General features: G+C 44.5%; 1 protein-coding gene across 2 annotated transcripts; it reads right to left on the bottom strand.

The window, feature by feature from the left end:
- Positions 1 to 40: 40 nt before the first annotated feature.
- lrch4 (leucine-rich repeats and calponin homology (CH) domain containing 4) lies at positions 41 to 23559 on the bottom strand. Of its 2 annotated transcripts, none has more exons than XM_083674160.1 (18): positions 23195 to 23559; positions 10655 to 10799; positions 10391 to 10520; positions 9953 to 10058; positions 8597 to 8843; positions 8043 to 8139; positions 7539 to 7647; positions 7087 to 7190; positions 6899 to 6951; positions 6114 to 6272; positions 5480 to 5548; positions 5219 to 5273; positions 5054 to 5117; positions 4803 to 4904; positions 4557 to 4654; positions 4284 to 4421; positions 3976 to 4053; positions 41 to 880 (listed from the first exon to the last, which is right to left on the bottom strand). In XM_083674160.1, the coding sequence occupies exons 1-18, from the start codon at positions 23364 to 23366 to the stop codon at positions 698 to 700; spliced, it is 2109 nt and encodes a 702-aa protein (XP_083530286.1). In that variant the 5' UTR covers positions 23367 to 23559; the 3' UTR covers positions 41 to 697. The 2 variants fall into 2 exon arrangements, with proteins under 2 accessions (XP_083530286.1, XP_083530285.1); XM_083674159.1 differs by lacking the exon at positions 41 to 880 and adding an exon at positions 3437 to 3677.
- Between the last annotated feature and the right edge of the window lie 4399 nt (positions 23560 to 27958).

Here is a 27958-nt window from a genome sequence, read left to right as displayed (position 1 = left end):
GAAATATCATTACAAAAAACATATCACTCCACAAATGTAAAATAATTCAAACATCAAACGTTTATTTTATTTTCGAGAGTTGCTTTAAAGGGGCAATCTGGGATTGGTAAATCAATGTTTTGAATTTAAAATGTACGATATATAACCATTGATTCTTGAAGAGTATAACTTCATGCTTCATGAGCTTAGTTCAACAGTCTTACCTCATTAGAACAAAAATTGGCTTGTTTTACGCTTTTGTTTATAAACAATGTAATTGTGAACAAATACTGTATAGCTTCAAAACATGGTTATAACTATAATTTGGATTTTATGGATGGTCAGTCCTTGCATCCATAACTCCATCTATGAATGTGAGAGTGGTTACATTTCTCCACTCCATCCCTCAGCTGTTTACCAAAAGAGTGGCGGGGAGACCGCTTTGTTGTTGTTTGAATCCCAGATTGCCTCTTTAATACACAATTACTATGCCAGTTGTTATGAGTGTTATTAGAAGCCTGCATTGCTGTTCCACTATCTACAGTTTGTTGTAAAATCTTTACTGTACATTGCTTTGACACATTCAATGCTATGGGGGAAACATCTTTCTCACTGCAAAGGCACTTTAGGCAGGAAATACAGTACATAGAGAAAAACATACTACAGGAACTCCCTTGCTATACAGTACATCTTTTGTTCAGTATCATACTGTCAAATACTATACGTTGCTGGTAGGGTTTTGAGCTGGCAGTTGTTGGGACAGCCCAGAGTTGTTGGGACAGTCCTGGCGAGAGGAGCGTCTTGGTCCTGACGGGGGGAGCTCAACCAGGACCTGGACAGTTTGGGCGATCCGAGTCAGACCCTCATCCTCCAGGATCAGCTGGGGAGGACAAAGGGTGTCCTTGGGTTGGGAGAAGAGACTGTAGTTACAACCATGCGCGCACAGACACACAGCAATCTAAATCCATATAGTAAATTAGTTGTTCACTTCTAGTCATACTGTACATAAACATTATTATTATACAATCATAAGGTTGTTAATGACACACTGACATTCACCACTTTTTAAATAAATGTGCACTTATGAACCTGCATGCATTTATCATTATGCAAGTGTGTTAAAACGGTGTATACTGTATATCCCTCCAACACCACAATCCAAGCATGCAGGGTGCATTCAGTTGGTTCCATTACCTCTGCTGCTCCAGTGTTCAAACTCACCTTCTCCAATAAAAGGCACAGCACACAAATTACTGTCGTAAATCTGATATCGATAGACCACAGTAGAGTTGAAAGCGCAGGGCTGGATAGGACAACAAGCATGAGCACTAAACACATTTAGCTAAAGCAGACAACATGAAAGCAGACAGTGACACTGGAAATGGTCAAAGTTCCTTTTTTAATCATTTCTTTACAGCGAGGAAAAAAACGTTATATATATAGATTTATATAAACTCATATTTATCGTCTCATTAAATACATAGGCATCATATAAATATTACAAAATACATCTGTTCTGTTAACATCTTTAAGAATATAATTCAGTTCTAAACCAGTGAATATGGTGCTTACACCGTAGGATTTGTTTTTATAAAACATACATTTTGGTTGAAACATTGCGAATTCAATTCCAACATCGGACTATGTGGTTATGCGCTCAAGTGGTGTAACAGACAGACAGGGAAATAGACATTTCTACAAATCCCTTATGGACACAGTATCGGTGAGAAGTGGAAACAGCATAGCACTGACCAAGATGGCTGCTCTGCTCTGGCCCTCTTCATAAAAGGTGAAAAAGCCCCATCAATATGTCATTATAAACAGCAAGGTCCTGACTATAGCAGTAGGATGAAACATTTGTGGTTAATACACACAGTTGGATCCTAGGTGTGTTTGTGTGGGGAAATATTTAAATTAAAGAAATACTGATCAGCAGACAGGATAATCTATCTTGATGAATGTTTGGGTTTACAAAAATATGACCTGCCCTGTGTGTGGCGACAAAAATATGACCTGCCCTGTGTGTGGCGACTACGGCCGTGTGTTAAACGTCTCTCTCTTCTTTTCTAAAATGTTCAGACAGGTGCCTCATTAACCAGAATCAGCTAGATCACATTGATTTCTCAAAGAGCGCTCAGTAAGCTACAACAAAGCATGTGCTGGCAAAAGCAGAAGCCTCATCATAATGCACTACAACTCAGCTTCCCAAGATTACCTCAGGAAACTGCTGATGGAAGACGTATAGATTCTATGAAACGAATGAATATTTGTGTATTATGGACATGTGGTCCCATGATTCAAGTTATCCAACTTAGCCATTTGAGATGCAAAATAATCCAAATTAATTTATAATAGCTGAAGTCATCTATGAGGCCACTGCTCTACTAGCACAGCAACATAAGACACAATTAATCATAAAAAATAAATAAAAAAACAAAAAATAATTGTTAGCATAATAATAAATAATAGTTGTTTAGATTTATACAAACATGAAGCAAATTATGCTGTCGGTCTAAGTGACCAAAAACAACAGCAAAAAGAAGTTGCAACAAATCAATACATACAAGCTTTGAAATTATTCTGTACCATCAGTTTCAAAACATGAAGCATTGGGGTGGCTGTGTCACAACACCACCCCCTGCAGGTCACAGTCAACATAGCAGACAGACAACTGAACAATGTCTGAGTGGTCTTGGGACAGTCGTAGTCGAGGCACTAATGATTTGTCTCATTTGCCAGTGGTGGCATATTTCTTAACCCTTTCAACACCTTACATCTCAAGAGTGGAACATTTCAATCTTAATGTATTAGGTGGCTTACAAGTATTTTTCCTACTCCTTCAGGGGTTACAACATGTTCACAGTTCTCTCTGAGTAGCTGTCCCTCTCTAGAGAAGTGATCAGGCATACAGCCATGCTGTGCATCTGAGTACTAGTAGTAGTACTGTAAAAGCTAGGCTAGGCTAAGGCAGGCATGTAGGGAAGCCCTTATTGTAGTGTGTCTATCAAATGTAGTGTTTTCACATGTACTGTACTTATAAAGCTGAGAAATATGTGCCTTTCCTGCGCCAATAGGCCAAAGGAGTACTTTAAAAAGGGCATATCTACTCTAAGAGTGCTCCATTTAATATCATATGGCTCCATACTCTGGTCCACCACAGCAGCTGTGTTGTATGTGTATACACAGTTTGACGTGTGCTCTTGCGGGGTATGTATGTTTGGTGAACACAGTATGTTGTGTACTTTTTTTAGGGCAGCTGTGGAGCCGGAGGGGCAGCTGAAAGTCTTGTATTTGAGCCTTGCTCTCTCCCTGCATACCACGTGCTAGGACAGCTGCGTGTGTGTGTGTGTGTGTGTGTGTGTGTGTGTGTGTGCTGTATGTGTATGATGTGTGTATGATGTGTGTGTGTTGCATCGTGTGGTCAGATTTACATCAATCACTGCCTCTTCTCCTATCTGTCACTATGCGATGAGGTGGTAGTAGAGTGTGTAGAGCAGGGCCATGGCCAGACAGTAGAAGAGCAGGAAGCCTGTGGAGAGCAGTGAGGAGTGGGGGGACTGGTGGGTGTCGGGGTTCTGGTGGTCTCGGAGCTCTCCCTCCGTCTCCCCCTCCCCTCCCAAGGCCAACAAGGCCGCAACACAACGCAGCACAGCAGGCAGCTTACAGAGCAACACGTCAGAGAACACACACACCTCCGTCTGGGGGGGGGGGGGGGATAAAGGGAGTGGAATGGGTGAGGGTGAAGGGAGGAAACGGAATGGAACAGGGGAAGATAAAAAGAGACGCAGAGACAAACATAATGAGCTTAAAGCACATAATGGCAACGCAACAAGTAGCTAACAAGGAAACACTTTACATTCAGTTAAATTCTTACTGGATCATTTTAGTCACATACTGTAAGAAGAGAGAATAGCAGGAACACTGCATGGAAAAAAGTTGGAACTTGACAAATAGAAATGAAAGAGAGAGAAAGGACAGTGAGTACAGTATGTTTACCTCAGGGACTCCCAGCCTGCGGCAGGCAGAGATGAAGTTCTCCACGTTGAGGCGGCACTTGGCAGAGCTCAACTTTGGCTGAGAGGGTTTAAGGCGCCACACACACACACACACACACACACACACACTTCAGACTGAGTCCAATGGAGTGACAACTGAAACAATAACCTCAACAAAACAAATCCACTGACTCCTATTTTCTGTATTCTTTCAACTTGAGTCAATGTCCATTATTAACAAATGTATCCTCAACCAGCATTTATTCCTATGAAAGGAAACTGACAATGATTAGCTGGTATTGGGCTCACCACTGCTGGAGAAGGGATGTGGATGATTGACACCGAGCGAGGCCTCACATGATTGGCCAGCTGGCAGAGGATTGTGCCATTGGATAGTGCCTCCCCGAGATCCTCTGGGAGAGTGGTCTTCAACCGGGCCTCAAGATTCTGAGAAGGAGAGAGAGAGAGAGAGAGAGAGAGAGAGAGAGAGAGAGAGAGAGAGAGAGAGAGATTGTGAGTGACTCTATAATGTGACAAGTGAAAGAACTGAGCTACCGTTTGAGATACGAAGCAACATAGTACCTTGCGTAGCTGTACAACGTCTGGCCTCTCTTCCCTCGGAGAACGCAACGTAGACCGAGATTCACTCCGCCCAGACTCCGCCAGACTCTGCACAGAGCCTGAGAGAAACAAAGTGTATACATGCATTCATTAATTGTATAATAGTGAGTAAACACATTCATTGTAAACATGTGTGTGTGTGTTTGTGTGTGTGTGTGTGTGTGTGTGTGTGTGTACACTCTACCAGTGAGTGTGTTTGAAGTGTACCTGAACTCTTGACGTTGCAGCGTGAGGAGGTGCGGAACAGGAAGCTGTTGGGTTTCTGGGCGAGGCCAGGAGGGGGTGACGTCTTTGGAGATGATGGACCATCTGACAGAATCACACACGTGCATTTTGTGTTAACATTAATCTCACTTCCTCCTCATTCCATGTAAACTGTATTGCATTCATGAATTCATTTATTTATTTTGTGAGACATTGAGCAAGTTTGTGTGTATCGCTGAGTCTGTGTGTGTCACCTGATCTGCTGACTGAGCGCTGAATGGTTAGCGCATGAGACGTTGAGGACATCTGATCTGCACTCTGAGAGAAAAAGACAAATGATTAGATAACAACAGACAGGAATAGAGGGCAAGATACAGCGGATGTAAAGAGTGGGTTGGAATAACAGTTGAGAGACTGACCGCACATCGCTGCCTGAGGCCACTGTGGGAGTGGCCATTCTCTGGTGATCCACCACTAGAGGGAGACAAAGACAACACCTTCAGAAAAGAAGCACTCAAACTTTTACAAGACCTTAACCTCTAATTTGTTACTCATAAACATGAGCAGAAACTCAGAAAACACAAACATACATGGAACATTAAGCACAACACAAGCATCCACAAAGGCAATAAAACAAACTTCTCTCTCTCTTGACTATCTTGCGTGAGGAGAGGCCTTACCTTGTGCAACTTCCTGTCTGCAACGTAGTCGCTGTATTACTTCCTGTTTTGGTCGTCGCCTTCAGGAGGCTGGAAGGAGAGGTTTTGAAATCAGAAATATTTGATCAGATATAAAAGGGAAAGGGGAGGTGTTTTCATAGGAAATGATGATGCATGTTGATCCATTTCTGTCCATGGACCCCAAGATCGTTTCCCTAACTGTTTGAAAAAGTGAAATATTCACACACTGCATAAAATGACCCCAACCACACACTGCAGGACTACCAACTGCCTCTATATAGCCTAGTTAGTACACTAGTGTTACATTAAAGCTGTCCAGAGTTAACAAGAATGTGAGTGATTTGTATGGTAAATCAGTGTCCAATAGCATTGTAAGCTATATCTGACTATGAGAAGAGAAGCCACTGCCCCCCTCACCTCCCCATGTCCTCATTTCTACCATAACCCACCGTCTCTCTGTCTATACCCCTCCACCCATCCCTGAGGCTTCTCTCTCTCTCTCTCTCTCTCTCTCTCTCTCTCTCTCCTGTGTGTGTGTGCAGCCTTAAAGCTCTGCATGTAATACCATCATAGGACAATAAAGGCTTGTTAAAACTCCCTCCCTTCCCTCCCTCCCTCCCTCCATCTGACTCACGTGCTGTCTCTGGCCCTGTCCTTCTGCTGCTGCTGGGCCCTCTCTCTCTCCTGCCAAATGAGCAGGGTCCCCGGCCTCCTCCGCTCCTCCAGGGTGGGACTGGAGGGAGACAGGGGCGGTGCAGACACACACTCCTCCACCTCAACCCTCACATTGGGCCTGAAGAGAAGAACAAATCATTGCATGATGTCACATTTTTTAAGATCAGAAGTCCCCTTGGTGCACGATATGGCTTAGGGACTAAACAGTGGAAACAAATGAACTACAGTTTTGTAAGATTCTGAGGATATATCAAGTCAAATCAAAGTCTCACAATCCAGTTTTATGCATCATTTATACATAATTCAATTATAGACAGGTTTCTTGTACTGGTCTGTATTCAAGCTTAGAGCAGTGATGGAGTGGTTCCCCCTGGTTGGGCTTGGATCAGGGAGAACTGTAAGTCATGAGAGAGGCAGTTTGTTGACTTTTCCCAGGTCCTCAAACACTCTGAGAGGTTGACCTTGTAAAACAAGGCAGGGGGAAAAAGAGTGATACAAAGAGCATGGTGTTTTTCACTGTGAAAGGCTGGCTGTGTTTACAGTCTCATACCCAGCAAACGCCAACTGCTGAATCCACACTGAAACTGTCACAGACAACTGTCATTCAAAACTAATTGGTGTCGACATACAGACATGCATAGATGCGTTTGTCTGTGGTATGTTCAATACACTGTTTGCAATAGCTGGTGTGTGTGTGTGTGTGTGTGTGTGTGTACGTGTGAGGGAGAACTCAGAGAGACTTACTTGCTAACTGAAGAGTCTTGGACTTGGAAAGGTGGAGACTTCTCCTTCTTCTCCTAAGAAAACACAATGACTTAATCAGATATGTGCCTACCTAATTACAGTATACACATAGCTCATCATGCTGGAGAATAAACATCATAGCTAGTTACAATACATCATAATACATTGATAACATTTGTAAATCAAACCTGCGGTGGTGCTGTGAGCGGGGGCGTGGGAGGATCTGTCCTGGACTCTTCCTCCTCTGTGACACTGCTATCTATGAAATCTAGCTGCTCTGCCTCCCCATTCACTAGAGATAGAAGAGAGGGAGAGAAAAAAAATATTAAAGTCACTGAAATAACTAAGGAATGTAGGGGAGTGCATCAAAACAGTGCATCCTTTATTAGGGGATGAAGAAGAGGATATTAAGAAGAGCAGTCTGAAAAAATAAATCCTGTATTTGGTTACAATGAGCCTCTACTTGAGGAGTGTGCCAGTACAGTAATGCAGTGGTCACCAGCCCTGGAGAGCTGTTCAGGTTGTGGAGGTTTTTGTTCCAGCACAGGACTACCACATCTGACTCAGCTTAGGTTTTGATGAACTGATAATCAGAGGTGTTAATGATGGGAACGTTTTTTGGGGCGGGTCGCCTGCTCACCCTTCTCTGTCTCCAGGGGAGAGTCCTCCTCCACCTCTTCCTCCAGGTTCCTCTGGTCTCTGGTGATCTCTGCCATGCGGAGAGACCGCTCTGAAAAGTCATCTGCAGACTGGAGGTACAGGTGAGAGATAGAGAGTGAGACTTCACATAATGTGTGCAAGTGCACACACACTACCACACACACACATACACACTGAGAATTGAAGTGTTGATTCGAGAGAGGTAGAGAAAGACAGCAAAACACTGTCAGAAACATATGCACTGACACACACAGTAAGGTATATGAAGGACAGACACACAGTAAGGTATATGAAGGACAGACACACAGTAAGGTATATGAAGGACAGACACACACAGTAAGGTATATGAAGGACAGACACACACAGTAAGGTATATGAAGGACAGACACACAGTAAGGTATATGAAGGACAGACACACACAGTAAGGTATATGAAGGACAGACACACACAGTAACGCTGAACACTGTAGGCTCTGTTCTCTCACCTCGTTCCCAGACCACCTCTTGCTGCCGCTGTCCACACTGTTGAAGCCAGAGTCCAGGCCTCCGTACTGACCAGAGAAGAGCTCCTGGTCTGATAAACTACAGGGAGACATACATGGAATGCATAGGCATACATCAGACAGATCGCTGGCTCCTTTTGCAGGCTGCAATGTACATACATGCAAGCACACGCTAGAGACTTTCCTTCTGAACAACCCTGAGGATTTCTGCTCTGCGGTTCACTGCTCTTTGGCTCGTCTCATCTCTACTTGTCTCTTGACCCCAAGTATCTTGCAACCACACTGTGCTTCTCAAGAACAGGCTCACTGCTTCCCCTCCATGAACAACCTCTTTCAAATGCCAATCCCCACTGTCCTAACAACTCTCCATGCCCCCTTCCCTCTTTTATCTTCAATTTACACACAAGCTTTTGAAGCCCTTCCTTCCCTCACTCTCATTCTGTTTCTCTCTTGCTACACTACATCCTTTCTACCACTTAGGTATCCATCTCCCGCTGCTCTCCCTCTTTCTTTTTTTCCCTCCCTCCCTTCCTCACCAGCCATTGAAGCCTGTGGGTCTAAGTGCTCTCTCCAGCTCCTCCTGGCTCCTCTTGCAGGCCTCGATGTTGAGGTACTTGAAGATGTGGTACTTCCCCTTGGAGCAGATCTGGGCTGGGGGCTGCTGCAGGGGGTTGTTGTCCAGGGAGATGGTCTGGAGGTGGCGCAGATGCCGGTAGCACACGGGCACGTGGGAGATGCGGTTACATGACACGTCCAGGCGGACCAAGGGTAACTCTGAGAGTTCTGGGAGAGAAAGAAAGAGAGGCTAAGCTCAGTACTGAGTCAAATCATGTGACAGGGACACTACAGTGGTGGACAACACCCATTTTAACAGATAGAGACAGATGGACAATACTGTCAAGCCTCAAAGGCTTGGACAATTGATCCTGTGGTCTTAGACTCAGAGGCAGCTTGGCTGGAGGGTTGAGTTGAGCTGAGGTAAAGTGGAGGGTGGGGTGCTGTAGGTTATAACTAGTTACAAAACATTACACCTACTACTGTACCTTACAGATCATCTGGTCAGAGCTGAATTGTTTGGTGGATTGGAGTGTATTGGGAGGAAAATGTTTCTGATAACTGTATGGTTTGATTAGACTAATCGTCTGATGAAGGTACTTACTATATACGTCTGAAGTTAGAGCTCGTTTGAAAACAGGGTCAGAGACTAGGAAAGAGTCAGCAGAAGGTCATATTTGAGGTTTAGGGGAGTGGTTTGGGAAGTCTACTGTATGGATCATGGTCATGGATGGGCCTACAGTACAGGGTCTAAAATGAAGAATAAGTGGATGTTCTTCTAAATAAGACACCACAGTATATTGTCTGGGGTGATTTTGAAACTTGAGGGGAAGTATCATTTGCATTAGTGTGTGGATAATAAAGCCGCTCAAATGGTCATTCTTGTGTCATGTTCAGCTCAATAGCAAGGTCAGAGACAGGTTATGTCAGGCCAATGGGTCAGGTTTTACTGGACGGAAAACACATCTTTTTGTGGCAGACAGACAGCTTAAAGGTAAAGCTGCTAAGTCATTTCTAAGGTCTAGGTAGTTCTGAGGAAAAGGGTCAGCAGGAGATTAGTTATAAGAGGATTTGTTTAAAGTAAAGTATTACTTCTCCACACCTTTAAGCTTGGAAAAATATCAAGGATATTGATAGGATAAGAGTAAAGCTGTAAAGTGTGTAAAGGTCTGGAATGAATTCTGCAATCATCTGTGATACTGTATGTTCAACTTTAGCGTCAGAGACAGGAGAGACTGTCTGTGTTGGGGAAGCTGGGTTAGACGGCAGTTTATTTGGGGGATCAGGGGAAGAAAGGCAGACATACAGGGAAGGGTCAGGTCTCTCAGGTCTCTCACCTTCAGGCAGCGTGGTGAGCTGGTTTCTTCTCAGGTTGAGGTCCCTCAGGCACTCCAGCTGACCCAACTCCACTGGTAAACACTGCAGGTCATTACAGCTCACATCCTGACAGGGAGAGAGAGAGGGTGAGGAGGGGGGAGAGAGAGAGGGTGAGGAGGGGAGAGAGAGAGAGAGAGAGAGAGAGTGGGATGCAGTAGGACAGAGAGATGAGTGCACAAGGAAGATAGAGACAAGAAGGGAAGAGCAAGAACAGAGGGAGGAAAGAGAGGTAGAGCACCCAGAGAATATAACCAGTAGTAATAGAAGACAAGTGATAGACACAATTCTTGGAAATCGAGCAAAAGAGGGTGAGTGAGTGAAAGAGGAGGAGACAGAGAGATCCAAGAGAGAGCCCTGTGCCGCATGTAACCTGAGGTGGTGGTGTGTGTGTTACCTACCAGCTGTCGGAGGTGTGTGAGGGTGTGTATGGAGGCTGGCAGGGAGGACAGCTTGTTGTTGCTGACGATGAGGACTCGCAGCAGAGGGAGCTGACACACGGAAGGGGGCAGGCAGGAGAGTAGGTTACGGCTGTAGAAGAACACACGCACACACACAAATACACAGGGACAATGATGAGCAGTCATACACATATACATATCCTAAAAATGTGCTTTTCCAGGTGCATGCAAGTGTGTGTGTGTGTGTGTGTGTGTGTGTCATACCTGAGGTTGAGGTAGGTGAGAGCTTGTAGGTGGCATAAGTTAGGGGAGAGGGAGCGTGCACAGTTGTGGTAAAGGCTGAGTGTCTCCAAGGAGATGAACTGGCACAGCTCCTCGGGCAGCTCACACAGGCGGTTCTTCGACAGGTCTGAGAAAGAAAGAACCAGTCAGTCACTAATACTGTAATAAGAGACACCTTAAGGACCAATCCCAATGAATCATACAGCTACAGGTATGAGAAATCCATCACATCTATCACAATGAATGGCAATCTCAGGTAAATGAAATGATCTGACTCATCACAGTCTGAGAGACAAAGGGACCTTTCATAGAAAGGTCTGGAGAGTCATCATTCACTTTCATTGTCCTATGAGTTCATGAGTGTATGAACCACACTGGGAGAATCACACACACGCAACCAGCCTCTGACTAACCCCCCCCCCCCCCACACACACACACACACACACAATCACCATTCAATCTCCTAGTATGGCTATTTTTGAATTCTCATGCAAGATGAAGGCATCCACGGAAGAAAAAAAGAAAAAAAACTTTCTAAAACATCAGCCAAAAATGAACAAAGACCTCAGAGACGCAAACACAGATTACAGTGACAGATCCAGGCTTGGCCAAAACAAGTCCATTTTTGACTACAGACAATTTGGGATTTTCCATAAATAGCCACCTTTGTCTAATTTCTAGTCTAAATAGGCCACTTTGCAGCACCTTGCGGAATAAATGCTCTTTTACATTCTGGTCTCTCTCTCTTTCTCTCGCTTGTTTTCCCACTTCTCTCCCATTTGCCCTTACTCCTTACCCATGGTTCTCCCTCTAGCCTTCTCTCTCATTCATCTTTTTTGCCCTACCCTGCCTTTCTCTCACCGTCTCTCCTTCCCTTCCCGCCCTCCTTGTGGCTAGTCTCCCCCCCTCCCCTCCCTGTAATGACAGCAGTGTGTTCTTGAGCCACACTGAGTGTGCTCTGTACAAGCCCTGTAATTAGTATCTCCTCTCCTTTCCAGAAATATCTCCATAACTCCGTCAACAAACGTGTGAGTGTGTGACACAGGGAGAGACAGACAGTGAATGAGAAAGACTGTGTGTGTGTGTGTGTGTGTGTGTGTGTGTGTGTGAGAGAGAGAGAGAGGCAGAGACAAAATTCCACATGTATCCGCTGACCACAGAAAACACCACCAGCACTAATCTTTTACTCTCTGTTATTTGAGAGAGGGATGCGAGACCATACCATAGGGTATGATTGATTGAATGATTGATTGACTGACTGGCTGATTACAGTGGCTAGATTGTGTAGAGAGATGGGCGGGGGGGAGGTAAGAATTGATATCTGTTCTCTTTCTTCATGTCTATGTATGGCTGTGGTCTTAGCGGTCCAGGGCAGGGCTGGCTTTAATAAAAGGTGTTTCATTATAATGCTCAGTGCCAGAAGAATTTCACAGGGTTCACTAAATGGAGCAGCACAGTTGAATGTGTTCGCCAACTGCCAACATTCCAACAAAAACCCACACTCTGAGCTTAGGTGTGCGTTGTGGTACATACAGTAGCTGAGGGCACTGGGGTTATGTGAGCTATACAGCGAGTAGGCTCTGTGTGTGTGTGTGTGTGTACCATAACCGTACAAGAGTGTGTGTGCTTAGAATGGCTATGCAAGTGCGTGCAAGTGCAGACAATGGCTATGCGAGAGTGTGTGTCTTGCATACAACAGCTATACCAGTGTGAGTACAGTAACACAAAAGGCTGGGCGCTCTCTCTGTCTCCCTGTCTGTATTGTCCCACCGCCAGAGGAGAGCTGGGTGAACAATAGGTGGGGGTGAGGGGAGGTGATCCTGTGAGCTCTGTCCCTGCGTTCGCCCCCCCGCCCCAAGAAACTGTCTTCTCCCCCCATATCACCAGCCTGATACAACGCTTTTGTCCTCCTCCTGTTTGAATTTGGCAAGGAAGTGTTTTGGAACAAACTCTCTCCCCGAACACACACACACGGGACCTGAGGACCACAGTACCTACAGAGGACTGTAGCTGAAAAGTCCTTTTTTTCCCCTAGCCCTCTCTATCTAAAGAACCCAATGAGGTTGTGATAAAGACTGACGCAACCCGCTATCGAGGAAACACATCATGGGAAAAGCATTTTCTTTTCGGAATGGGAGCTGACAGGCATTGAAATGTCCAATGTCCGGCTGGCATTCAAGAGCAGAGTGAACTGGTGAGGGGGGCCAAGTGCTTGAGAATAACAGTGTTCCCTAAAGAAATGGAAACATTGAGTTTACCTGGTATGTGGCCAAAACATAGTCTAATTGCTATTTATAGAACAAATGGATCACAAATGTCACAGGATCCAGGCAATGCCAGCAAACATGCAGAAACACTTGTCTCTGACAAACACACATAACCATCTTATGATACCTCATGTCCTATGTTATATAGGCCTAGCATGTAACCTCTGACCAGACTAATCTATAGGCACTTTAGGAGCTCAGCTGACCTGCCCTGACCCCCAGGGTGTAACCATGGTGATGATGCAGATCTTGTGATGGGCTTCAAACCCTGGTCACATATCATTGGCTGCGACACCTGGAATGGGAATGAATACTTCAAATGAGCCTGCCTTTGAAAGTGAAAACTGTAGGACTTTGGTTATTCTGAACAACTATGAAATAAGGGGTTAATTAGATAGAATCCTGTTGTTAATTATAGGTTTGCGGATGTAGTAAAGAACTCCAGGGAGTGAAACTTGTTGTGTCCCTGAAAGCTGTTGAACTCTTGACCCTAGCAGTCAAAACTTCCCAGCTAAAAAGGACCGAGCCTTGATGATAAACACCTAGAGCATGAGGTAAGAGGGGTCGCGTCACCACAAAGACCAGGCTCACATTTCCAAACCATTCTAAGAAATCTATGAAGAAAGATAATGGAGTTAGGAATGCCAAGAAACAACCTCATGTTTAAACTTTTAAATTCATATCTCCTAGGCCTTGGTCTGTAGAAGGAGGTTCAGTGGTGTTTGATGTATTCTACATCTAAACAACAACAAAAAGACATGCCAATGTCTGATTGTTTGACTCATGCATGAAGGAGTAGACATGCCTTACTGGAAAGTGTAATTACCATAGTGAAATATAGGACTTTTATTAGTTACATAAAATGGTGTAAAAACATATCCAGCAGATGATCTGAAACTGCCACAACTAAAACAATACAAGACTTATTTGACACATGTTTGAGCAGCTGACCAGGAGACAGGCAAGAGTGGGAGACAGTGAAGTCAGACATGGCTTGGCCTGTTGCGCCTGGGTACCTTACCTTACTCTCTCAGAGAGAGAGAAAGAACGAGAGAGAGAGAGAGAGAGAGAAGAGAAAGAGAGCACCTGCTACTCTCAGATCATCTCCTCCCTCCCCCATCCCCCTCTCACAGACCGATAGGCGATTACTCAAAGCTGATTAGCCAATACAGAAGAGTGAATCTTTCACCTACAGTTTATACATTCACAACGTCACTCTGTGTGTGTGTGTGTTTACATGCATATTCTTATGTTTGTGTCTGTACAAATGTGCACATCTGCCTCTGTCCATTAGCCCGTAAGCATGATACTCTGATCTACGGTGTGTATGTTTGTGATCTCACAATGCAGGCTAGGCCTTGATAAAGGAGAAACAGTGTTGGGTCCAAATGCGCCAAGCATGGAGATTTACTCTCCATCCCGCAGCCAAGAAACTTCACACTCCACTCACTCCTCAGCACGACATTAAAATCCAAGAAAAGAGGGAACCCGGGCCTCTCTGTGTGTGTCTGTGTGGTTGTGTGTGTGCGTGTGTGTGAGTGTATGTGTGTAAGCACTGTGTATGAAAAAGAGAGAATTACTTACACTCAGACATATCAGGTACTGAATCATCATGGGGGAGGGTGGAGGAGGGATGGGGGAGGTGCTTAAGGAGGGAGGGGACAGAGTGAATGAATAACAGAGCGGAGATAATACCAGTGTGAGGGCATGGACAAAGGAGTGAAAGAGCAGCCAAAAAACAGGAGAGAAAAAAAAAGCCCAACGTTGGTGGAAGAAAGAAAAAAAAGAAAAACAAAAGAAGAGTGACTCAACTAAAACGACAGTTCATCAGTTTGAATCCCCAGGCTTGGGCTGTTCCTCAAGTCTCGTCTTAGCAGTGCCAGAAAAACACTTGAATGTGATGAGAGGGTAAAGAGGAGTGTAGGAGTACAGCTGTTTACAGTACATTTCAAAGCTTTAAAGCACTGTTGTGTAATAAATAGGCCTACATCATACAGTATTTCAATAAAGGTAAAAACAGTAGAACTGACATATTCAGTAAGAGTATTGTGTAGTCAAACATAGACCTATTTGAATAGGCCTAGCATGTCTGCATAGTATCCAGGTTTCGCTCACGTTGTTTGAAAGCCCGGGGAAGTTGTCATCAGGAAGATGCAAAAAATGTACGCCGGAGTCAGAAAGAAACTAGTTTCATAAGTGGCAATGTCTCACTGATCAAAAATGTTGCCTGGGAGGATTCTTTAAGTTTTTCCAAACTCGCATCCATTTTCTGACTTAACAACGTAACAAACCAGCTAGCACAGCCCCGCGAGACCAGCCTGCTTCACACAGTAGTAGACTGACCAAACTCTAATAAGTATAGACTATATGTTCCTCTGAGTAAAAATTAGAATCACTATCATCTTAACAAAGCAAGCTTCATCCCGAGCTCTCTTCCTCCTCTCTCTTAGCCCCCCATTCACACCTCAGCTGTGCAGTGAGCAGCCTGTATGGTTTGAATGTATTGGAGAGAGAGAGGGACCTGCTGTATCTGATCAGACTGCTTTGTTTACCTTGTTTGTGTCAAACGTTGCCAATGACAATATCAACACAAAAACCACCCCTGCTACTAAACCACCCCGAATACTGTTACCTAACAGGATGTGGAGTTGTCACTTCCTGTTACAGTGGCCACAGAAGCATAGAGAGAGCACTATAAACGCAGGTCTGCAGTGTGTCGGAGTGGGAAGAGCAATGTCAACTAGCCTTGGGAAAGTATTCAGACCCCTTCACTTTTTCCACATTTTGTTGTGTTATAGACTCAATTTAAAATGGTTCAAAAGAATTTGCCATCAACCCACACACAATACCCCAGAATGACAAAGCGAAAGCAGGTTTAGAAATTTCAGTATTCAGACCCTTTGCTATGACACTCTTAAAATTAGCTAAAATGCAAAAATGTCATCAATAAATCACTCAATAACTTGAATTGAGTCCATCTTAATGCAAGGATAATAGTTCAAGTAATTTTGGAATTAATATTTGTTTTTATACAGCCTCTGATTCATGGCAAAGGCTCTGAATGCGTATGTACATGAGGTATTTCTGTATTTCAATTTTAATAAATTTACTGAAATTTCAAGAAAAGTGAAGGGGTCTGAATACTTTCCGAATGCACTGTATGTCTCAGTGATTAATTGATTCAAATATTTGAGAGAATTTGTGAAGAACACCATATCTGCAGAATGGTGGCGGGCTTGTGCCGTAATCCAAGTCAGATTGGAGTCATTGGAGCGTCAGAGCAGCACCAGGGGTCAAGCTGTGAGATTTGGCCATCCAAACATTCCAGTCCCGTGCCTAAAGCTCCCTTCTCAATCTTCACCCCCACCCCCACCCCCACCCGCCAACCTCTAACCATTCCACCCCTTTCTCTCTCCTCTAGCCTCCCTTCCCCAGAGTCCCAGTGGTTGTTTTAGCTCCTGTATGCAAAGTCAATTCAGCCCATGCATGCATGCAAAAGGGGAACTAAGCTACACTCGAGATGTTGACCTCACCAGAGTACAGATCTGAGGGAAACAAAACTCACAAAAAAAAGAAGGAGATTATGATAGAGGTGATCAACATCCATAAACTGCAGAACCATTCAGTTCAGTGTGCATGGATGAGTCTGAATGTGCTTAATATAACACCTCTGCCAGAGAAAAAAATCTGATAGAAATGGCAAATCAGGATACATTCAACCTTCTGTTGAATCAAAGGCCAAAACGCTGAACGTTGAATTTGTGAAATATCACACACTGCAAGAGATATGAAACCCCACGGAACACCCAAGGACCATGACAAACAGACGAACCTCATGGAAAGTGTGAAAGTCCTCCAATCACCATGGTGACTGACTGTGCCTGGTGGGGTGGGGGTGTCAAAACTGGTTAAGCAGCAGGAGGGGGGGAAAGAATCGTGGGGGTATGAAACTAATGACGTCATCATCAACAACAACTGTTATATCTTTAGTCTCTGGCAGGAATTAGCCTAGCTCTGGTTCCAATGGAAAACAGATGTGTGGCCAAAACACCCAGTTGTAGAGACTTTCTTTATCAGCGTCAATTCAATCTCATTTATAGAGAGTGTGGGTTTTGATTTGATGAACAAAAAGTGATTTTATTATCCTCACTGTAGCCTGTAATCCTAAATGTTCTGTCTGACTGAGCTAAGTAAAAGGGCTGGTGTGGTGGGGGGCTGTTTTTCAACACACAACCTTCTCGCAGTACAGTGAGTGCACACACACACACACACACACACAACCATCCCATGCCCTCTACACAGATGTAAAACAGACACACACACACAGACAGACACACACGCCCGCTCACTCACTCACTCTAGACTAAGCCCAGCCCGCCCAGCCCCCCTGCAGCCTCTCTCTATGTGGAGAGCCCCAGTGAATAAACCATCTGGACACACCAAAGTCAACACCCCAGGAGTTAATGGCTTTCAGTTACATAAGAGCGCCTACTTTCATTATTCCCCACCAGGGCAGGACAGAGCCGCTGGACGCCATTAGATTATTTACACACACACACACACACACACACTATTGTAACGTTACACTCTGCTGATGGACAAACACAGTGGCCTGGGCATTCTCATATGGCCATTACCTAGTCATGGTTAGCCTAGTTAATAACCCAAAAGGGACTCTTGATCCAAATGCAATAGCCTAGTATTGTACAGTAAGCTGTCCGAATGTGTATTTTAGAACAACACAATACAACAACAGTACAGTACAGGAAAGCACACTAGCAGAACAGAGGAGGGTGACTGGGCACACTAGACATTAAACATGCTATCCTATCAGGTCTGGGTAGTCAGGTGACTAGACTCGCTGGTAAAAGGGAACAGAACTGTACTCTAGAAGTTGACGGTTTCTGTGCCTCACTCGAGATGGGCAAGGCCTATAGGCCACACTTTCAATGCCAAGATGGTAGGGCTCTGTTTGGGTTCTGGGTTGCCAGACAACCCTCAAAACTCATCATGACTCAGAGGAGCTCAGAGCACTGCAGTGTCTATGGCAGCGCAGGGGTGACCTTTCAGTATGGCAATCCCACAGAGCTACAGCAAATAGAGAGGTTGAGTGATAGAGGGAGCCTCTGCTAAAGTGGAATGGTTCTGCTTATTCTGTTTCTTTGGGGGTTGAAGTCTCCCCCATATCTCCCACCATGCTTCTCTCCTTCCCCCTCTCTATCTTTCTCTCTCTCTCTCTGTCTTGCTCTCTCCCCAGGGAATGAAAGGGATTCCCCTAACCATCTGCTGTGAGAGAGAGAGAGAGAGAGAGAGAGAGAGAGAGAGAGAGAGAGAGAGAGAGAGAGAGAGAGAGAACAGACCAGCAGGGCTGAGAGAGCAATACAGCATGAGGGGTGGAGAAATGTCATCCACACCCGCATACAGTATGTACAGCTAGAGAGAGAGAGAGGTACTACAGAGAGAGAGAGAGAGAGAGAGAGAGAGACAGGAAGAAAGAATCCTCTAAACAGAGAAAGAAGAAGTTTGAGAGGGTGAGCATGCAACCCACATCCGCAGTGTGACAGAAATGCAACAGTGGGGGAGAAAAAAGAACCAGAAAAACACTGCAAGAGTGAGATAGTCGTCTCATAGTCAAACAGTCTCTCTCTCCCTCATACACACACACGTAAAATGACATAGAACAGATTCAAAGAACTGACACAGAGTACATCCATATGCTTGTGCGCACCACACACAGTTCACAGCAAGCTCAAATCAGGGCTTGCACAACATTAAAGCTACAGTACAGTTTCAGTCAGCTTAGCCCAGTTCTCAAAGTAACAAGAGGAAAAAGACACTCCAGCAAAACAGTATCTTGCTAGACTACATTAGATGGAAGCTGGAGAGTCTGACTGTTCGTAAGTCAGGACAGGGGAGAAGGGCAGCAGTTAAATGAGTTTTATGTTCTTCTACACAGCGATGGCGGCAGGAAGGCTAGCTAGACTCTGTACCATCACTTAAGTGGATGAGAGAGACAAATGGAAGTGAAGTTAATGATCACTTGAATGGGACTTTGCCCTTTGTATATGGATTAATAAAGTTTATTCAACTCAATCAAAACACTCCAGGGAGAGAGATTTGTCTTGGGGAGCAATGACATGGACTCTTCCTCCAGATGTCTACAAAGCAGACAAGTGAACACATGGATGACGGTCTACAGGATTCAACCTTTTATGTAGGCTAGTTGTTTGAAGTGTTCATGAATCACCATTAGTCACAAGCACAACCCGGGCCCAAATATTTGAGAAAATGAACACAATCTCCTCACTACCAACCTCCAGTCCTGTTTACTGAGCCAAAACACTAGCTCCTTGCAAGCAGCTTGCCTTTTTAAGAGGTGTTTGCAAGTGAGGAGAGGAAAATAGAGAATCTTAGTGTTCTGGAGGAGAAAAAATGGCTTTAGTGTTTTTAAATGTTCTGGAATGTTCCTCTGGCCAGTACACACCTCAGCGTGGGCACCGTGCCCATGACGGCGGCTCCCCACGAGTTCACCGCCTGCTGAACCTGAACACACACAAAAACATCTAAACACACACCTCAGGATACACCCTCCCGACTTAAATTATATGATATGTACTCAAAATGCATGTCATCTCTTCTCTGTACAGTGATGTCACAACTCCTCTACCTAGAAGTGTTATCGCCATGACGTAGTGAAAACTGGCAGAATAGAAGACAGACCACATATCGCTGCACAGCAGACAGACCGCAGACTCTGCTACTCTTTCTGCATTAGACAGATACAGGGAGGAGAGAGAAAAGCCAGACAGAGAGAGAGAGGGAGCAGTAGTGTAGTCAAGGCCATACGCAGGTATCCGTATACCCACTTAATTTGGTAAGGATTTTGTGTACACCCACCTAGAATTAATCAATGATATGTATACGTATAGCAAATTATGTATCTCACGCGACATGCGACGCAGGTCTCTCCCTTTTTCCTGCACAAGAGTGATTTTTGGTTACAGCAAGTGAACCACAATATAAATGAGTGCAGATTTGTGGACTTAAAATGGCAATAAAGAGAAGCGGTTGACGCAAATGACCAGACTACCCGGTGGCTGCAAGCTTGTTTGAGATAATAATATCAATGTCATCATTGCATTAAATGTAGGTTAGCCTTGATGTAGGTCTCATTAAATATAGGGGGCAGGCAACTTACTGTAACACATGTAGTTATATAAAGCTTAAATCTCAAGATATAGGCTTAGGGAATAAGCCTGATATTGTACATACTATGGGATCATTTTTTAGCAAGTTAAGTTAAAAGGTATTAGAAAGATCATACCATAGCTGTATTGAACTACAAAGCACAGGGCCTGTTGTTTCTACATGAAAAACATCTTGAGGGAGCCCAAGTCAAATTCATCTTGTACTGTACACACTTCTACAATGAGGCCTATATTGGTAAGTTTTGCCTTCCTGAAAAGGGCGACTCTTCAGAAAATTACAGCATACCTCTTATTCATTTACCACTACACCACAGAGAGAGAGAGAGAGAGAGAGAGCACGAGGGAAAAAGACAGACAGACAGTTAGAGCCTGAGGGAGAGATAGACAGAGAAAGAGAGTGAGCATGAGGGGTGGAGAGCATGAGGGAGTCGGATTAAAAGCATAACTCAGACAAAGAGAGTAGGGGGGCGAGAGAGAGATCCCAGTTTGAGTAGCCTACTGAAACCCCTTTATGGGAATAGAGCGACAATGCGAGCAGCAGTCCAGCAGTCCACTCCACCAAAGGACCTCCCTCCCTCCCTCCACCCCCCCGCCCTTTCATTATTTTATATCTCAGCTGCTAGGGTGCTTAGTAGTGGTATGAAGTGTCTGTTGGCTCTTCAGCCTTGCCTCTTGCTCCCTCACTCAGTCCCCTCTCTCTCTCCATCTGTGTCTCCCCTTCTCTCACTCTCTTTTCTCTCAACAAGAAGCTCTTGTCTCCAAGCGCCCCAGGAGGTCATATGAGAGTGGAAGTCCCAGCACTATTTATTAATTTTGCGCCCACTCCTTCTCCCTGTGCCAACATTTTCACTGCTGCTACTGGGGACAGTGCCGGGTCAACAAAAAAAGAAAAGAAAAGAAAAGAAAAACTCCTGAAAGCCTCTTACTGTCCCCAGCAAGCCTTGTTATTATGGTGTTTCTTAACCCTATCTGGGTTATTTCAATGTAAGCTTAGGGGGCTAAAAACACTGGCATTATTAAATGCCACTGCCTAGCGAAGGCCTGATTTTAGTCTGGATTGTGAGTCTTTTTTTCAGATAGGGTGCAGTGAGAGGTGCACACAGCTGGGCTTTGTTCCCCTGGATGAAACTGTGCTCTGGCAGAACACTCTACCGGACGAGCCAAGGGGTGAGTGGGGGAGAGGAGGGGGGAGACTGAACCTCTGACCTTCCTGAAGGGAAGTTGCTCCAGGGAGAGGGGGAGAGGGATACGGGAGAGACCCACTGTTATCATAAACAATCTGACACAAAACCGTAGGCCTACAGTACCTTCGCTTTCTTATTCCATCTCAGGACATAATGTAGCCTATAGGCCAAGGCCTAGCTTGTGATCATCAGTAGGTGCTTAGGCCTAACCATAGAAAGTTTTCTCCTAATGCATTGTGAGTTTGAAGAGAGGTTTAGATAGGAACACAGAACTAACCTGTGCCCAGTGGTTCCCTGAGTTCGTAATCTTTACAGACCCATGAAGTTCGCCTCTAACATTAAGGCCTCTCTCTCTCCTCGCCCATGTTTAGTCTGTCAGTGACTGACAACTCAGTGGATCAGAAAAGTGAAGACATGTGCCCAATCTGGGCAAGACTATACCTGACAGTCTAGGCGATGAACATTCTCCCATGCACCACTGCCAATTTAGTGAGTCAGCCTAAATCTGTCTCATGTACATAAACACCCACACAACAAAATAGTCTGAAATATAAGTTGCAGACTCAAAAGGGTTTACATCAGGACGGCCAGGACTACTACGTCAAAATGCACCCAGAGAGTCTAGAAAGAGGGGTGGTGGCGGGGTGTGTGTGTGTCAGAGAGGTTAGGCAGACACCTTAGACAATGAAAGTATGTCATTATCTAAAAGAGCAGATATTAACTCGAAAAAGAGATATGGTGTCATTATGACACCACAAGATAATATACTGAATGTCAGGGAGTTAGTAAGAGAGTGAGGTAGAACACACTTTGCAGGGATGTGCAGTGTAGTCAACATACTTTCAATAGGGTAGTTAAGATGATGAAGAGCTCTGTGAACACCATTAACAAACATCAATGTTTATATAAAGCTTGCCATTATGTTTTCTTGGTTTATATATGAACCTCCCTTTGGATAAACAAGTGCACATCAAGACAGTGTTATCTGAGGCCTTGGATACATTCATCACTACAAAATACATTACCATTAGCTAGGTATCTTACAGATGGCAGCTGTGTGCGTGCGTGCGTGCGTGCGTGTGTGTGTGTGTGTGTGTGTGTCTTCAAGGCCTCTCCTCATCGTGCAAAGCCTAGGTCCTAGGTCCTATGAGCAGATGGTCATAATTACTTGAACACCGAAAGCAGCAGAGGGGGCGTTGTTTTCGGTCGCTGGGTAGCTAGATTGATTTCAGCAACCTGGATTGAGTAATCCTCTTTCAACAAAGCAAGGCCGAGTTAGTTCTGCTTAATCCGCACTGTCAACCTCACGCACTTGACTCAGTTTTTACCTCATTTAAACCACCCCAAACTTTGTATTTTGGCATCCGTTGTGATATGCATTGATAGAAATTCAGTCAAAGGACCAAATGGGAATGACAATACTATCAGGAATCAGCTTTATGACCCTACTACTACACGGCGTCTATAACCAGCAACTCCATCATACAGGAAGCGAAGGCGAAACTTGTGAAAGCTTGACAACCAACGAGCTAGCACAAGAATGCAAATGAAAATAAATTTTCACAAATAGCAAAAATTTAACAATAGACGAAGTTCAGACTGAATTCGCAGTCCAACATCTAAATACAAATCTTGAGAATCTATTCACATGCACATTCAACCCACACATTGATCAACTTGAAAGATGATGGTCGGCTCACAGGATGTGCCGTGCTGGTAAGGTTCTAGCTCCTCACCAGAAAGCAGGTGACACAAACAAACAAAAGAAAAGACTGTCACGTTGGACGGTCCATAGATTAATTGTCAGTTAAATTGATTCATCACGTACTTTGAATTACTCAAAGGCCACAAAACACAGCTCACCTGCGTGCGTAATATCTGACAAGTCATAGTTCCTGGCAGTTCGAGGAAACTCCTTTAATTTACGGTTCGACAAGTTCAGAGCTCCGCTCGCAGCAGCCTCCTCGAGCGCCTTCTCCACGCTCCGGCTAGCCGCTATTGTCGCCGGCAGCTGGGAACCATCCCCAGCAGCCATGAAATATAGATATGCCTCTTCTGTTACTTTGTTTAATTGTCGATAGCAATCCTTCCTTCTACTTTCATACCCCTCAGTTTTACCTCCAAAGAGTAGTCTACGTTCCGATAAAGAACTTCAAAAGTACAACAATAAAACCGACAAAGCAGAAGCTATTTTCTTGGACAACGAAAGCTACACTCCGACCACGACAAAACGGCACTGTCAATCTCTCGGGAGGGGTGCAGCGTGAGCGCGAGGGAGTGGAGGAGCAGTGGGAGTGGCTACAACGAGAAAAGCGTTGATTGACATGGTTTTACACACACACATCTCAAAGGAGACGGACTCGAGGCGGGGTTTCAAGAAAAGGGCGTTCATGAACTTATTCATGTTGACTTCAGAAGGGCTGGGATTGATTATTACAGTATAATGATCTTAATATGCGCCAATCAGAGACAGAAGTAGGATTCTGTTCGGTGTCTGTCTGGATAAATGAATGATGTTCTAATCTGAAGTGGACAGATATGACCCCCAATAACATTTTGTATTTTGGGAGTTGTTGAAATTTCCTCAATTGAATGCAAGTAAATAATGTTGTCCTGTCTCATAGATGAGAATTTGGGGCTCCAGGGAAATTCTTTATACAACATCTGTATTCATGCAGTCCCACAGTCTTGCTGTTTTGTTATGCAATGTATTTACAGATTACTACCTCATGCTTTCCAGAGTTTTGACCATGCTGGTGCTTGGTAAAGCCATGTTAGATTGATGTGTTGTCACGTCATGTCATTAGTAGCCTAATTCTTGTACTTTTGTCTGTATGTGTATAAGAGCATGCATGTATTTGTGTGTATGTTTGTGCAACACAACAGGATCTCATTTGTGTGGTGTTAGAATGTGTGTGTGTCTGTGTGTGTGTGTGTGTGTCTGTGTGTGTGTGTGTGTGTGTGTGTGTGTGTGTCTGTGTCTGTGTGTCTGTGTGTCTGTGTGTGTGTCAGGGTCTTCTATGTAAGTGCAAATGTCAGGCTGGCGGAGATGTATTGTCCCTCTTACCTCCTGGGGGTTTTACCCCTTTCTCTTTTTCCTCTTCCATTCTTCCGCCTTGACCAGATGACTGCCCCCCACATCCCCTTTTCCCCCCTGTGTCCCAGGATCCATTAACATTGTCCCTGTCTCCTGTCCCACCCTCCCTGTCTCCCCAGTGTCCCATTGGGCCATCTGTCAATGTCCTGGTATCCTTATCACACAGCTGGGGCCACTGCCATGAGGTCGGGGCCTCATACACTTTCATTGCACACTTAAACAAATACCATCCGTTAACAGCCACTGTTAACCCCACATCCACTAGACATTTAAGAGATTATAGTAAAACATTAGCCCCTCTCTGCCTGGCGGTTGTATGTGTTTACTCCCCATCCCCTCTCTGTAAATACACAGGTTTGTGACAGCCTATCAGGTTAGATGTTGTAGTTGTAGTAGTAGTGTAGTTGTATGCATGGTTACATAAGGACAGCTAACTACTTATTATGATACTGTAGAAAATTGTTGAAATTATGTTTTCTGTAGGACTGGACACTGTTCCTAAATCAATGAGTCCTCATGTTCTGGGTTCATACATGTGTATCCATTTGTACCTGCGATATACACTCACCGGCCACTTTATTGGGTACACCTGTTCAACTGCTCTTTAACGCAAATATCTAATCAGCCAATCACATGGCAGCAACTCAATGCATTTAGGCATGTAGACATGGTCAAGACGACCTGCTGAAGTTCAAACCGAGCATCAGAATGGGGAAGAAAGGTGATTTAAGCGACTTTGAAAGTGGCATGGTTGTTGGTGCCAGGCGGGTTCATCTGAGTATTTCAGAAACTGCTGATCTACTGGGATTTTCACACACAACCATCTCTAGGGTTTACAGAGAATGGTCTGAAAAAGAGAAAATATCCAGTGAGCGGCAGTTCTCTGGGCGAAAATGCCTTGTTGATGCCAGAGATCAGAGGAGAATGGCCAGACTGGTTCGAGATGATAGAAAGGCAACTCAGAAAACTCAAATAACCATTTGTTACAACCAAGGTATGCAGAAGACCATCTCTGAACGCACAACACGTCGAACCTTGAAGCAGATGGGCTACAGCAGCAGAAGACCACACCAGGTGCCACTCCTGTCAGCTAAGAACAGGAAACTGAGGCTACAATTCGCACAGGCTCACTAAAATTTGACAATAGGAGATTGGAAAAACGTTGCCTGGTCTGAGGAGTCTCGATTTCTGCTGCGACATTCAGATGATAGGGTCAGAATTTGGCATAAACAACATGAAAGCATGGATCCATCCTGCCTTGTATCAACGGTTCAGGCTGGTGGTGGTGGTGTAATGGTGTGGGGATATTTTCTTGGCACACTTTCTGGGCCCCTTAGTACCAATTGAGCATTATTTAAACGCCACAGCCTACCTGAGTATTGTTGCTGACCATGTCCATCCCTTTATGACCACAGTGTACCCATCTTCTGATGGCTACTTCCAGCAGGATAACGCACCATGTCACAAAGCTCAAATCATCTCAAACTGGTTTCTTGAACATGACAATGAGTTCACTGTACTCCAATGGCCTCCACAGTCACCAGATCTCAATCCAATAGAGGGAATGTGGTGGAACGGGAGATTCGCATCATGGATGTGCAGCTGACAAATCTGCCGCAACTGCGTGATGCTATCATGTCAATATGGACCAAAATCTCTAGGAATGTTTCCAGAACCTTGTTGAATCTATGCCACTAAGAATTAAGGCGGTTCTGAAGGCAAAAGGGGTGTCCAACCCGGTACTAGCAGGGTGTACCTAATAAAGTGTATGACTTCTCTGTTTACATGGGGGGGAAAGTGGGTCAGGAAATCAACAACAGATTCATCTCCAGGGGAAAAGAGGAGGATGGGGGAAAGTGGGAGAGCACAGAGGAGGGGGGGGGGAGCAGAGAGCGTGAGAAAGAGTGATGTCAGAGTTGCATCCTCCAGCACCACTGCTCTTAGGACATGTGGGGAGAAATGGGGGTGGGGGAGTGATGGAGGAGAGGGAGAGCAGAAGGGCTAGTGGGAGAGAGAAGTTTGGGGCTAGAAAAAGCAGAAAAGCAGAGAGGGAAAGAGATAAAGACAGATAAAGATAAACAGATAAAGATTACTCAGTCATTGACTTGTTCAGAGCAGCTACTCAGAATAATCTTCACAAAACAAAGAGCTCCTAGAAAATAAATATTCTAATGGTGGTATTAATGCTTGGCACTATGTCTGACATTCAGTTCTTTGATTGGTCACAGTCTGAAGCCATTACATCACTACCAATGCATGTGGGTCAATGAGAAACATGAATATTCATGCTCATTAGTGGGCTGACTGAGCTTGTGGTTCTGTACGCCTCACAATTGAGAGCGTGTGACAGCTAGGCTGGTAATGATTGTGTGTGTATGTATGTATGTGTGTGTGTGTGTGTGTGTGTGTGTGTGTGTGTGTGTCTGTGTGTCTGTGTTTGTATGTGTATATGTGTGTCTGTATGTGTGTATTGAAAATGCTTTGCCAAAATGTGTTGGGTGGTAGGAGGAGAAAAAGAAAGGATAGGTGAATGTGTAATAAATGGAGAGAGAGAGTGACAGGGGTTGTAAAGGAGATCAGGGGTGAGTCAGAGGAGGGAATGGAGAGAGTGACAGATGGACTGAGGGAGGGAAGGAAAAGGGAGAGTGGGAGACACAGATTTGAAGATAGAAAGAAGGAAGAAGAGCGGAAAGAATGGACAACTATAGAGGTTCACTGAGGGACAGAGGGGTGATAGGATAGCAGAGGTATAGAGTGAATGACTGGCTGCTGAAAGAGGAGAATGACTGATAATGAGTGGAATGTGATTAGACATGACCAGCCCGCCACCAGCTGTGCTTGTCGTGTGAGAGTGAATGACACAAACACGCACACGCACACGCACACGCACACGCACACGCACACGCACACGCACACACGCACACACACACACACACACACACACACACACACATATACACACACACATGGGCTGGAACCTGTTGCATATTCACACTGCAATGAACCAGAAACAAAAGAGACCTCACTCACTATCTCTGATTTCATGCGTCCCTCACTTCACCAATCACACCTATTCTTAACAGTTTCAAACCCTGTGTGGCTTCCTGTGACCTTTAGATAGTAATGAACCAATTTGTAAGGAAACATATTCTCAATGGGAAACATATTGTATAATCAACTGCATCTCACCGTTATGTTTAGCAGCTGTGATGTTTAGTTTAGTAGTTTACATATGATGATTTCACATCTTATCCATCTCGCTCATTTATTTTTACTTTTATGTTTAAAAAAAGTTTACTTTTTTTTTTTTTTTGGTATGTACTGCATATGAAAAGGTATGGATATTAGTAAAGACGTTTTCTTACAATATCTTTGTCATAAGGGCACACCAAGAGTTGGTATCGGGGTACACAATAACAGAAATAGAAATAAATGGGTTTTATGAACCACTGGTTTAGAAGTGAAAAGAAACACCTCCCAGTGGGTTGTCATCAAAGTTCTAGAATTTTAACCGATGCCCTCACAATAAC

Source organism: Argentina silus (genome assembly GCF_951799395.1).
Source record: "Argentina silus genome assembly, chromosome: 1".
Lineage (NCBI taxonomy): Eukaryota > Metazoa > Chordata > Actinopteri > Argentiniformes > Argentinidae > Argentina > Argentina silus.
The sequence above is the reverse complement of the archived record's forward strand: the minus strand, read 5'-3'. Positions and strand labels throughout refer to the sequence as shown.

Bases quoted from the DNA above. Each gene is read 5' to 3' on its own strand.
- lrch4 (XM_083674159.1), bottom strand. From the start codon at position 23,366: ATGGCTGCTGGGGATGGTTCCCAGCTGCCGGCGACAATAGCGGCTAGC. The intron at 4,422-4,556 runs GTACTATGTTGC...TCTCCTTCTCAG, and splicing joins ACGTTGTACAGCTACGCAAG to AATCTTGAGGCCCGGTTGAA. The intron at 4,054-4,283 runs GTGAGCCCAATA...AAACCCTCTCAG, and splicing joins ACATCCCTTCTCCAGCAGTG to CCAAAGTTGAGCTCTGCCAA.